The sequence below is a fragment of the Tyto alba genome, unplaced genomic scaffold, assembly GCF_018691265.1.
Source record: "Tyto alba isolate M040663 unplaced genomic scaffold, T.alba_DEE_v4.0 Super-Scaffold_1000006, whole genome shotgun sequence".
Classification (NCBI taxonomy): domain Eukaryota; kingdom Metazoa; phylum Chordata; class Aves; order Strigiformes; family Tytonidae; genus Tyto; species Tyto alba.
In genome coordinates, this window is record NW_024881272.1 from 16,435,992 (window position 1) to 16,449,585 (window position 13,594).

Below are 13,594 nucleotides of genomic sequence, written 5' to 3' on the forward strand. Positions count from 1 at the left end.
TCAAGAATCTTGCACAAAGCCCATCACTACAAATGTTCTTATTTTCTATAATTTTTCTAGTCTTATTGTTTAAATAATTTTCTGTTGGGATATTAATTTGGGTTGAGCAAAATGCAAGTGAAATATTTAGTAAATTATCTATAAATATGGAAATGTTTTTCTCCCAACAGGCAACAGTTAACCTGTTCCAGCTGCAGCACGCTCAGGTTGTATCTCTTCCAGTTAACTGCCAGTCCCTCTGTGAGAGTGCTAAACTCTATGACCCTGGTCAGCAGTATTCAGAGTTTGTGAAAAGTTTGCCAAAGGAAGGTGTTCCTATTGAATCAGGTTCTTTTGAAACCCAGAGTTCCCAAGTTGATGGGTAGGTCCCAAACTACAGGTGGTATTTGCTTGGCTTAGAATTAAATGCTAGGCGCATGTCTTTAACAATAAAACAACGTTACTGGAGGAATTAAATGAATCCCGGTGTTTTACCATGCTTTACCATTCTCTCTTTCTTTGACTCATCTTTTGGTAAATTATATATAATGTTGACATTAAAACCTGATTTGAATTTCCAAAGCAGGATGTCATTTTGTGTAATAGAACTTGCTAAAACATTGACAGTTGTTCAAGAATTGACTTGTTCATGTAGACACTGTTTAATATGAAAAATATAAACTCTGGAGAGTGGTGTGGCAGTAGTATTTGATAATCAGTTTAGAAAGTCTGAGGAGGTAGCCTTCTTTTTATGCAGGCCTTGCTGCTACAATACCTTCTTTCATATTGTTTATGTTTCGCAAATTTTTGGCATAAAGTGTTTCTTGATTTCTGTCTCATGCTATGTGACTAAAAAAAGTTGAGAGTCCACATGTCCCTATGTTACAACTTAATATCTTTTTTCCAACGTGTGAAATGGTAGTTTTTACAGTTAATATATTAAAGATACAGTTAATGTGGAAGTAAAGACTACAAGACAAAAAGGCAATTCCTTGTGTCAGAATGCCAAATGCTTTTTTCCACCTTTAATTTGTTAAAAAGTCGTCATCTTGGCGCTAAAGCACCAGAATATCCATGCCAATCTGTGTGTTTCACAGTTCTACAGGAAAGTGTCGTCATCATCGTCTTTCAAAAGGAAACTAAATACAAAAAACCTAACCCTTGAGTCAGACTTCTACCAACAAAAGCCAGGAAATTCAAAGTTAAAGCTGAGCTTCTTAGTTCTTGTCTGTAAATTTCCTGTCTTTTAAGACTAATTTAGGCTATACTCATAAACTTGGACTTAGAGGGATTTAACTATGCAGCTCCCTGAGAAACTGATGAGCATGAAATTTCAAACTCTGTGTGCTCTTTACTGCCTAAGATTTATGGGAGTCTGTTTTTTCTCCTACGCTTTCCCCACCTTTTGTTCTCTTTCGCATGGCCTGGCAATTCCTCATGTACTTGAAGTGATCACTTCTATTGTTTAGGTCTGCATTTATTTAAGGGACAGTAGCTTGGACAAATGCACATTTTAATGATCTTAACTCTTTATTTCCTTGAGCTGGATAGGGTAGAACTGATTAAGAAACAGGTTCCTGACTGCTAAACTTGGCTAGCAGGTCATTTAGTCCACAGTGTGCCTCAGCATTTTACATTAATTACAGTTAAGAGTTTTCTGTCCTTATCTTGAGAGCAGATTTTCACAGTGGGCTGACTGTAAGTTCTCTGGCAGCTTCAACATATTTTCTGTGCTTTTGAAAAAGCACAGCATTTTAATGCCTATACGTTTATAGGTAAATGGTCCTCTTGGCTGGGCAGAGAATCTTTGGGAGAAAAGCATAGAAATAGGATGACAGGATGCAGTAGCCTCTGAATTATTCTGATATTTAGATGAACAGATTTGAAGTTTTTTCTAAGTCTGCAAAATAATGGTCATATTACCTTGCAGAGATGTGGAAAAGCTGATTTACTGGGGAGGAGGGGAGGAGGGAACACTGGGAAATAGCAAATATTTAATAAAAAATTAATTGTCACCTTTTTTCTTTATTTTTCTTTTTTTTTTTAATTTGGTCTTTAATAATTACATGTCAAATATGTGTGTTCATGAATAGCAACTAAATGAAGCATTTTTAGCACCCAGGAATTTAAAAAAAAAAAAAAAAACACAAAACAAAGCACATTGCTTTTCATTTAATTGTTTTATTCACTCTTCAAATTACTTTCTCCTTTCTGAAGGGTTCTTAATAAGCAGTCAACCAACAGTGTCCATACGTCACATGGTAACTTATCTCAGTGCTCAGGAGATTTTCCTGTTCAGACATTGGATGATGTGGGAAGCCCAGTTTATCATCGTTCACAAAAGATTGGAGAGAAGAGATCTTCCAGCAGCACAGATATCCAAGGTAGTTCTTCTGTATTTCATCTGGAGTTCAGTCTCTAAATAAAAATACCTAAAAAAAAGAGGTGCCTGATGTCTCACTGTCAGAAATGTAGCACTGACAGGGTTAAAATGTATTCTGAAGTTCAAAGCCTATAAAAACAGTTAAGTACTTGAGTGTAAGGACAAATGGAAAACTGCCTCTATGGGGTATATACCTAGATTCTTTGACAAGAAAGGTGAGAGGCAATTCAAACAGCAAGTACTGTCGAGCTCAGTGTACTAAACTATTTCAGTTAACTTCAGCAATTTAAAATTCATTGTTATTGTAAATACTACGTTGATTTCAGTTCTTCTGCAAAAACACAAGTGTCAAGTTTCTGAAATTAATTTTCTTACATCCTGAAGTTTTTACAGGAGTATATGCTGTGGGTTTTTTTCACTATATTGTATGTTTATGTATATTTTACAATACTTTCCTATTTTGAGTATAATCATAGTCTTTAAATAAAAATAAAAGAATGTAATTTTGTCCTTGACATTTGGAATTTGCGGATTTTCTTTTCAAAAGCAGTGCGAGGGCCACCACCATTCAGATCATGGTCAGTTGGTAACCAGAGTGGAGGAATGTGCAGTGATTCTGAAAGTGCAGGGGGAAGCAGCGAGTCACGATCCATGGATTCTCCATCTGCTAGCCCAGGTACAGCTACACTCACTGCTATACTAACTTGAAGTCTTTTTCTTTGGACTGTTTTACATTAATGAAGACATCATTGTTAGTTGAGCAAGTGTTGGGCAGAGCTTATACTGAGAATGAGCAGTTGGGTGGAACTGATACTTTACAGCTTCCTGAAAATTTTTCTCATCTGCTAGGGGATTTTAAAAGACGACTTCCCCGAACACCTTCTACTGGTACTATGTCATCTGCAGATGATCTTGATGAAAGAGAGCCACCATCTCCTTCAGACTGTGGTAATGTTGTTTCCATACCTGAAGTCCCCAGAAGATGCTTTTTTCTTGTAAAGTGTGGCTTTTCTTTTTAATGTGCCTAAGAAAAGTACATTTAGCAAGGCTGTGATTACCAACAGCAAAGTTTTTCAATACAGTGTGCATCCACTTGAGGTTGAGAGCTGAACAGTACTGTTCATGACATTTTAATGCAGTGGTGCAGAATTGTTTTCATACGTTTAGATGAACTATATGGGCAGTCTTTGAACACTTTTACTGTCTTCAGCCTCCTGAGGTAAACATAAATGATCCACTAACCATTCCCTCCAGAAATTTGCTTCTTAAGTTAACTGTATGGCACTGAGATATGCAAGATCACTTTTAAACTTTGAAGTGAAATGCACAGATACAGAGAGTTGGTAATTGGCAAACGGGAATAAAGTGGATCTATATGTTTAGGGTAATAAATGAGATTTTACCCTTTTCAACTTTGATAGACAAGTTTGGTAACGTCTGTCCCAGATTTGACCAGACCATTTCTAATTTTCAAATTAATTTTGACTGAAAAAAGACAATGTTGCCACAGGTACTGAAACCTGAATAACTGGATTATCAGAAATAGTTCTACAGGATGTCTGCGGTACTTACAAACTAATTCTGATATACTTGTGGCACTTGTTCAGTAAAGCCTTTAGGAAATTCTTCAGTTAGTCCTTATTTCCTAAATGTATACTTTGCCTTCTGGGAGTGAGCGTGTGGTTAACAATAATTTAGATCCAGATTTAAAGCATGTCAGCATGTTAATGAATGCAAACTTTCACCTGGAGTGGTATTGTTGAATCAATATTTGAGTTTTTAAGAAGATTTCTGGGCAATTAACTGTTAATGAAAAGTTTTTATTTGTAAAACAGGATTTTGGTTCACAGAGCTGTTGATAGCATTTTAAGTAAGCTGCTTGAAAAAAATTGGCTGCAAAAAGCACCAGTTGCTATTCTGTTTTAGAAAATATTTTGATGTTATCGTAGGAGATTGAGAATCGGTGATGCTTTTGTATTTTATATGGGTTCTGCTGTGTGTGTGTTTAATTCTTCCCTGGTTCAAAGTATTCTTTTTCAAGTATTTCAGAAACATTACAGGCCAAAAGCATAATGTCATCTTTCATCCTCTAGTACAGGATTTTGAAATAAATAGAATGAAACTTCCATGAATAGTTGCCTGAACTGCAGAGCAGTTGGAATTAAACGTCCTAATATTTTCATATGCCATTAATACAAGAGAAAACTGAAATACTTAAAAGTGCAGAACTAATTGCTTGATTCCACTTTTATGTAAGATTGTCATAGTTCTATTTGTCTGTTATTTAAACTTTAACATGGTGATTTCTTCCTTGTGATTAAGATGTTTTTGATTACTTCAGTGGTTGTTATTACTTACAGAATTCTGTGTTCTGCAGCACTGTTCCAAATAATCAGAATAAATATCCTATCCCTATAGTAGATATTAGAATGACTGTAACAGAGCAATTCTCTCCAGGTTTAAATGATCTGACATCTGAAACCGCAAATTCTCCGGGACCTTTTAGAAACGCTAGTATGTCCAAAGCAGCACAAACACACAAACTGCGGAAGCTGAGAGCTCCATCTAAATGCAGAGAATGTGACAGCTTAGTGGTATTTCATGGAGCTGAATGTGAGGAGGTAAGTTGAAAAGTTGTTTAAACTGCTGCTTGGGATTTATGTCAAGTCAGGAGTTTTGGAAACTTGCATTATTTTTCCGTATAAAAAGTACAGACTTTATGGCTCATAGAATCATTGTGAACTCAAAGCAAAAGCACAACAGACTAATAAATCTTTCCCTTTGCTCACATATTAGGGTGACAAACAGCAGAAATACTTCTTATCGTATCGGATGGTATCAAACCATGTGCTCTTTTTTCTTTCCTCTGTAGTGTTCACTTGCATGCCATAAAAAATGTTTAGAGACTTTAGCTATTCAATGTGGGCACAAAAAACTTCATGGAAGGCTTCACTTGTTTGGAGTGGAATTTGCCCAAGCTGCTAAAAATGTTCCCGATGGCATTCCTTTCATCATAAAAAAGTGTACATCAGAAATTGAAAGTAGAGCGCTGAATGTCAAGGTAAGTTCAAATTTGCTTATAAAACTTAAATGCAAATGATCATTTTTAAAAAATAAAATCTCTTAAGATGTTAATGCTGTAGTACTGTTGATATCATCTGTTTTACACTCGCTTTTCAAATAAAAATAGAGTTGTGCTGGACTCTTAATTTCAGGGCATCTATCGTGTGAATGGAGCCAAATCAAGAGTTGAAAAGCTTTGTCAGGCTTTTGAAAATGGAAAAGATTTGGTCGAGCTCTCAGAACTCTATGCACACGATATCAGCAATGTTCTCAAGCTGTATCTCCGCCAGGTATGTACTTGAGAGGTCAGATGGAAAACCAAAGCAGTGTAGTATATTTCTTCAGTACAAGAGGAAAAAGTCTCTTTCAACAGTCCCGCAGCAGAAGATTGAGTGCCTTGCATATTTGCAGTAGGCTGCTTTATTTTCACATGGAGCCTGTGACAGGGGCAGGGAAAGATGCTGGTATAACAATCTGTAATCCACATGGGCATAAAGTCTCTTTAAATATCAGTACCATATGCAGAACAAGCTTTCATTATCTACTTGTAGTGGAGCTTTAATTTCTAAAATCTTTCCAGTTACTGAATTTCCCTGTCTTACATAAAGTTTAAAGCATTCCCATATTTTTGCCTCCTAATGCAGACAGATGCTAATATATTGTTGTTAACATATGCTAACAACAATTTAATGAAAGACTCATTTCATGAAACACTTGTCAAACATGACCATAATAATGGTCATGATAACGTGCTTATTACGAAGGTATTATCTATCTTTTTCTTTCAAAATGGAGATCTGAAGCTTCATGATTGAATTTTCCAAAACACTTTCAGTATGTATCTGAAAAAATGAGGCTGGGATGTTGCCCAGTGAAATTACTGAGTCACTATGAAAAATTGTTAACCCTGAAAGAAATAATCCTTAGCTGCATGGTCCTGCCTGCTTCCTTACACTGGCTGTCAGAGATGAGCATTCCAATCCTATGATCATCACCATTAAGTTAAGTGCTTTTGAGAAATAACAAAGATGTATTCTGCCTACATATTCAAGTAAAAAGGTAGCGTATATACTTGGGTACCAGTTTAAGGCACTGTGCTGTACTTTGTATAGGGTTCATAAAGAAAAAAAAAAGTCAAATAACATGTTTTCTTCTCGTTTTATTACATCCTTTGTTAGTTTATCTGTTGGTGTGAGTTTTAGGTAAACCTGCTCATTCTCAATGCAGGAACAGTGCTAGAAACATGCAGTTAAGACAGTTTTAGACAGAATCCTAAGTTAAACCCTATTTGAGACTAATTACCAAAACTATTTTGAGTTTTATCTATTAATTATTTTTAGTTTTACCTAGTCTTCCTATTTTTTGCTTTTATCTAAGCTGGAGCAATGCAAATAGCAAGGTCAGCTTTGAGGGTTTTGTCTTTTTTTTTTTTTTTTTAATGACTATTAATATTAATTTTCAAACCGAGGGAATACATAAATCACAATTGAAAATTAATGTTATGTGGTCTAAAACCCAATTTAAAAAAAACTCAATATGGACCAAACTTAATACCACATGTAATATGTATTTTTCCAGTCTTTGATAAAGTAACTGCTGTATTATCATGATAGTTGTGCACATGCAGTGTAGCACCCTCCCTCATAGCAATCACTTCCTCGAAATCCATACCTGTATTAATAAATGCTCAGTCTTGCAGCTATTGCAGGAAAGGGCTAGCAAAAGATTTCTGGAGAAAGGTATAGGGAGGAGTGGTTTTTTTTACCTGGGATTGGACTTGACAAGTTGTGCTTTGAGCTAATGAACAAGGATTAAACAATGTCATCGTCTAAGAAAAGATGCTAAACCAGACAAAATTGAAGAAAAGCAAGAAGGAAACAAAGAAGTTAAAATTCAGACTTGAGTATTTTTCTGAAATGTTCTTATTTCTTCAGCTTCCAGAACCCTTGATTTTGTTTCGTCTTTACAATGAGTTCATTGGACTTGCAAAAGAAAGCCAGAATGTTAATGAGGAATCAGACACTAAACAAGCTAGCCCCAAATCAAAGAAAAGACAGTCAATCTGTATTGAACTAAATAGGATCATCATTAAAATTAAAGATCTTCTGAAACAACTGCCTGTACCAAACTATAACACTCTTCAGTACCTTATTGGACACCTCCACAGGTGAGAAAAGACTTTAAATGCAAACTGATGTTGAAAAATAAACTGTTACATGCTGCGTACTATGAAACTCTTGTACCCTCTTGATGACTGTAAAGGAAGTTGTCACATACATGTTGGAAGATATTATTCTGTTGCTGTTTCTTTTTCCAATATAATGAATTCTTAGGTGAGAAGAATATGAAATGCAAAGGAGGGAAAGAGCTAAGCTCCATTATTCTTGATTCTCTGCTAGCATTGGAGTCAGCAAGTAGTAACTAGTGGCAGCTTCAGGGACCTAGGTATGATTTAAATCAGCATATGACCCAGATAGGGCAGTGATTTGGTGGCTATTAACAGAAAACTGAAACTTGTATCATGTCTGTTAATAACAATTCTCCAGTTACATTTCAATTCCTTGTCTTCCAAATGCTGGATTGTATGACGTGTGATGAGGATGTGCCAAGCTGATCACTACCAATAAAAATGGGTAATACGGAGCCACTGCCATATTATTACTGAGAATGAGACATGTTCTTTTCCCCAACCACAAACACGCCAAATAGCCCCAAATAAAATTAAACAAATAGACATAAAAACACCTTGTGTGGAAAGCACTTAGTCCAAGCTGCTGTTAAATGCAGTCTGCAGTGAAGATTCTGCCTGCCTACCAAAACCCACCTTCAGTTTATTGTCTTTAAGCCACTCCAAACATAATATTTTAGTATCTAAAATATTTCTGAAGTAGTAAAACCCTCTAACTCTTGGGGTTTGTGGCTTTTGTTTTTTTTTTGTTTTTTTTTTTCCCCTCTTTATGCAGGGTTACAGAACAGTCTGATGAGAATAAAATGTCAGCCAGCAACCTTGGCATAATATTTGGTCCAACTCTGATCAGGCCACGTCAAACAGATGCTACAGTTTCTTTGTCGTCACTTGTGGATTACCCTTATCAGGCCCGGGTAGTGGAACTGCTCATAACATACTATGAAAAGATATTTGACATTTCATTGAAACCAATTCTGAGTACACCTCAGTCTGAAGAAACAGCCATTACAGTCAGAGTTGCTTTATCAGCAGAAGAGAGGGAGCCACAGCAGCAGAGGAAGTCATTTGTTGCTGTAAAGGAAGTGAGTGACTTTTCTTCTTCTGCCAGTGTTACTTGTGCCATCTTAACTTCTGTGTCAAATGCTGCAGCATTCCAGAGCTCATTTCTAGTAAATATTCGTGGATGTTTTTTTTAAACAGTGTCTTTCCTCTTGAGTTTTCATTTACTTTTGCTTTGACTTTTGTTAACAGGGTATTCTGATAGCTCCAAGTGAAATCAGAGCTTCAGAAACAGCTGCATTGGTTTTGGAATCAAACAATAGCAAGAATACAAAAGAACAAGTAGAGACATCTGTGACTGGTTAGTGCACTTCTGTTAAGTCTTGGTGTGGGTGAATAAGCAGTCATGGATGCATTAGATTATAATGCATGCATCTCTACAGTTTAGACAGAAGCAAGTGATAAAACCTGCTTATCACTGCTTGATACACTGTTTATCTTTGTAAGAGGAACAAAGAATTAAATCTTTCTAAAAGCTTTCAAGAAACCTGCATTTATGGAATCGGTGCTGAAAGTATTTGGTAAGAGAAGACCATAGTGTTTTGTTTTTTCCCTTAAAAAAAAAATGCTGTGACTGTGGATTTCTGAAATTCACTGCGATGCTGCAAGCCAATATCCAGCAATTAACATGTTTTGACCATTGTTTTCCCCCAGAATGTGTATCATTGCCACTCACTGGAACTAAACCAGAAGTCTCTGGGAAGATTAATTCTCTGACAGAATCATCAGCTACCAGCATCTTGGATATTAATACTTCTGTTCCAAAAAAGACAGGTTTGCTAACCTAACTATAACTCTTCTATAAGATTAATTTTTCTCTGTGGTTTGTTTTAATGTGCGTATGATTTCACCAACTTTATTTAGGAGTAACTATACATGATTCCTTTTAATTATACTGATTTGCAGCTGGTGTTGCCAGTTCAGTCATGTCATCTACATTAACAGTGCAACATTCTGAAACCTATTAAAACTTAAAATATTCAGGGATTGGAAAGAACCAGCCAAAAAAAAAAAAAAAAAAAAAAGTAGTGCAAAGTCTCTTTGCCTGTTTTCGCCTTAGTGTTTTCCTTGGTTACATCTGTACAGTATGTGTTTTACTGCTACTGAAATACAAACACTTGGTTAGAGTAGGGTACTCCTAGTATGTATACAAGGTATACCTAAAAATGATTATCCTGTTAAAATACCAACTGTCCAGGGATCATGAACAAAGTCCATATTGTATTGACAAAAGTTGCTGACTTCTCTTCATATTTGGTGCAAAAATCCAGTCACATCTATTTGTGTGTTTCTAGGTGATGCTGTGAGTCCAGCTCCAGAGAGGGACAGTGATTCATATGTTTCTCTAGGTGAAGACAGCTGTAAATTTAATTTATTTCCTGCAAAACCTAACCGTCAGATTACCAAAGTTCCATTGCGGGTTCCAAGGACAAAACCAGCTACTCGTCCTGTGAGCCTACCTGTAGACAGAATACTTCCTCCATGTGTTTTGAATGAAAGAAATTCACGAAATGCAGGAGCAGTAATTGCAGAGAAGCTTGGCAGGAGCCCTACTATTGAAGAAGTTTCAGAGGTGAAGGCACTCCCTGCTGTTAATACCTGCTGCAGACTTCCTTGTTATGACACCCAGATGCTGCGAAAAAGTTGGGACAAGCAATATAAACAGTATGATATCACAGCAAGGACAGCAATGATTGTGACTAATGTGCCCCAGGAGAACCGAGCACTTGAGAGTGGAACTGCAGGTGCCTTATCTTCATCATGCAGCATTGGTAACAATTCAGCTAATGCCATTCTTCCTAGTAAGCCATATTCTGTTTCTGTCAGATCAGGAAGGACAGCAACAGAAGGGAATGGAGCTGATGCCAATCCTCTTGCTGCCTTCAGGGCACCAAGAACATTGCAACCACCCCCAGGAACATTTTATAAACCACCCTCTAACAAATCAAAACAAAATGAAGAGGGTTCTTTGGCTAAAGCTTGTGCGGCAACCAGTGCTAGCTCTGTGCTTCACCAGGACAGTGCTGTGAAACTGGCTAGGAGCTCTGCACTTCCATCAGGTGATCCTGAACAAAACACAAATGAACAAAAAACTAGCTTAGAGGATATTCAACCTGCAGATCTGAAGCCTACTTACCAGAGACTGAGACCAAAAAGGATTCAAGAACTGGAACACAGGGAAGCTCATTTTGTATAGGGTGCAAATTCCTATTGGACTGTATACAAATTGTTGATGTTGCCAGTGGAGGCTTCCCTTTGCCCCTTTATCCTTTGCCTTCCCTTGAGAATCCCACTTTTGTGCCATATTGGAGTTATTTTTATATATGCAGCATTTTAAAAATGGGGGGGAGGGCTGGGGAATCGTGAAGGAAATATGTCAAATGTTTTGTAATTCAGTAGCTTTTCATAAAGATTTAATGCATTCCCAGCCTAGATACAGCTAATGGGTTCATTGAATAAGACACTGAGCTTCATTTCATTGTATGGAATGGAGTGCTTACTCATAGAGAAACAACTATTGCATGTAGCAGTGAAAGGAGCCATTTTTCATAATAGATGTTATAATAAAAATGGAAAGTTTAATGTTCTCTGTCTAAGCCTAAACCAAAGCTTGTGCTTTGCTCTGTAAAAGCATTTGTTCAGTTTTCTAATCTGTGCAATTAAAGCTTTGCTCCTGAATAGATTTACATAGTGGCCAGCATGGCCCATAATTATGTATCATATGTGTATATTTTAGGCAGACATGGTTATCTGTTGCCAGTTTTCTATACTGTCACTTTTTTTTTTTTTTTTTTTGTACAGCAAGGATGCACTTACTGAGCTTTACTATTCAGAAGCAGCAATCAATCCACATCTGGTTTCTTGTATAGTTTAGCGAGTGGGGAAAACGTACACAGCCTGTTTTGTTTGGATGCCCTTCTGGAGAGACTACCAGTTGCAGTGGTGCTGTCTTTCCCAAGTGAATGAAAAGGCGCTGATTTGCTTGCTGTAGATCAGTTTCACCACTTAACCTGGTGTAACTGAAATGAATAGCATTGTTTCCAAGTTTCAGTGAAAGAGCTGAAAATAACCAAAAATCTGCATTAGTGGGTGGGTGCATCTAATGGTTTTCACCTTTGTATTAAATGGTTTTTATGTGTACACTGTGTTATATTTGCTTTAAAATATATTAACTTGTTAACATTTCAGTGACTCTATGGCTTCTATATCTGGATTTCTTCTAACTTATTAAAATACAGACATTTGGCCTTTGCAATAGTGTAGTACTCTGCTGCATCTGTCTTCTGGGACCGGGGGATGGCACACTTTCCTTCATGAGATTACAGTTATTTTGACCCTTTCTCCCATACTGTAGAGTACAGGTATTTTAGCATGGTACTTTCTACCGTTATAAGAACCAAGAGGACTCTCAAGGGACAGGAAAAACAAAGAATCACTTTTCTGTTTTTACAGCATAAAGTATGCTGGACTTTCCTCCTCTATTCCCTTTGCCCTTCTTCACAAAATATGCCAAATAAAATTCCATGTTGCATCCTGTGGATGTAATCTGATTTTGTTTTCCAGAACAAAAGATGCTAAACTTGCAGTGCTGATTCTGATTGCTTGTCACATTTCCATGGAAGCATGGCTTGTACTCTTGGTAAAGGCCATGCTACCACTTGATGATTCTAGCCATGCTAGGAGCTGTTTCTCTGGGGAGCTACCTCATGGTATAGAAAAGCTGAAGATGCCAGATGCTGCTATTTATCCGCACTGGTACTGGTATTGAGTGGCATAATAAAATAAGAGGAGGGATAAAGGCTTCCTGACGTAGATGGGAGTTTGTTCCACTTTGAGAATGAAGAGAAGAACCCCACACAACTGGCTAATGAGCAGAAATAGTGTTAATGAAGCATTTCAGGTATAGTAGCAGAACCTCTTAGCTCAGCTGCGAAAAGGATGGTGCTGACCAGCATAGATCAGGGCCAAAAGATGGAAAATTAATTTGTGAACTACCATTAAATCTACTGTCTCTCTATATTCTTAAGTGTTTTAGCGTATGTCTAGCACTGAATAGGATGGTGTCTTAAGAAATTATAACAAAAACTCTTTGTCTAGTTGGCTGGAGGGTCTCCGGTACCCCCCAGAGTAGGCTGTTGAGGTGGACAATTATGACAGCGTATACTAATCTGTGAAGAAACAGAAGAACATTTCTTAACCAAGTCATAATACCAGTTACTACAGATTGTTACCATACTGCTTTTTATGTACCATCTGCTTCCATGTTTTGCTAGTGTGAAAGGTTTCTACTGTTGTAAATGTGCTTCAGGACTTTGTTCAGTGTTTCCCAGAGCCAGGCAGCTACTGATAGGCTCCGCCGGGAGGGTGCAGCGCCCTTCTGCATGCTGGTGTATGTGGATGAGTAAGTGTCTCCATAAAACTGTATTTTATGAAATAATCACTTTTGAAAGATGAATTAAGTGTCTGCTTTATAATGTCTTTGACTCTTTTTATGCAATGCAAGTGAAGTGGCAAGTGCACTTTTTCTGAAATGAAAACCTCTGAATCTTATTTGAGAGTTGTCACCCTGCTACCCAGGGTGGTGACACCACAGGGGCGGCTGGGGGGTTCTTCCAGAAGCTTCCTGCCGGACCGCGGGAGGGGCAGCCTGTGGAGGGGGGTGCTGGGAGGCAGTGGTTTAAAGAGCCGGTGTGTCACTTTTTAATTGGTGAATTTTTGTGAATGTTTGCACCTTTGACGTCAAGGACGCGTTTGGTTCGGGCTGGCATGCTGAGGCCTTCCCCTCCGTGTGAGGAAGCGCGCCTAAGCAGGCCCCGGCGCGGCGGCCGCTGCCGGCCAGCGCGGGGCAGAGCCCTGGGGCAGAGGCCGCGGCGAAGGCGGGACGTGACGGGCCGCGGCAGCAGCGCCTTAAGCCTAGTCGA

At 37.8% G+C, this 13,594-nt stretch overlaps 1 protein-coding gene across 3 annotated transcripts in view; it reads left to right on the forward strand.

The window, feature by feature from the left end:
• ARHGAP29 (Rho GTPase activating protein 29) overlaps positions 1-13,122 on the forward strand; it is a 55,230-nt gene extending 42,108 nt beyond the window's left edge. For 2 of the 3 annotated variants that reach the window (XM_042806770.1, XM_042806782.1), the window contains 12 exons: positions 171-361; positions 2,197-2,363; positions 2,910-3,038; positions 3,212-3,310; positions 4,820-4,983; positions 5,235-5,423; positions 5,578-5,715; positions 7,360-7,592; positions 8,389-8,695; positions 8,865-8,973; positions 9,327-9,446; positions 9,968-13,122. In XM_042806770.1, coding sequence (XP_042662704.1) covers positions 171-361; positions 2,197-2,363; positions 2,910-3,038; positions 3,212-3,310; positions 4,820-4,983; positions 5,235-5,423; positions 5,578-5,715; positions 7,360-7,592; positions 8,389-8,695; positions 8,865-8,973; positions 9,327-9,446; positions 9,968-10,869 — 2,748 coding nt within the window. In that variant the 3' untranslated portion in view covers positions 10,870-13,122. The remainder of the gene's footprint in view (positions 1-170; positions 362-2,196; positions 2,364-2,909; positions 3,039-3,211; positions 3,311-4,819; positions 4,984-5,234; positions 5,424-5,577; positions 5,716-7,359; positions 7,593-8,388; positions 8,696-8,864; positions 8,974-9,326; positions 9,447-9,967) is intronic. The other variant, XM_042806774.1, reaches the window with a different exon arrangement.
• Positions 13,123-13,594: the final 472 nt, after the last annotated feature.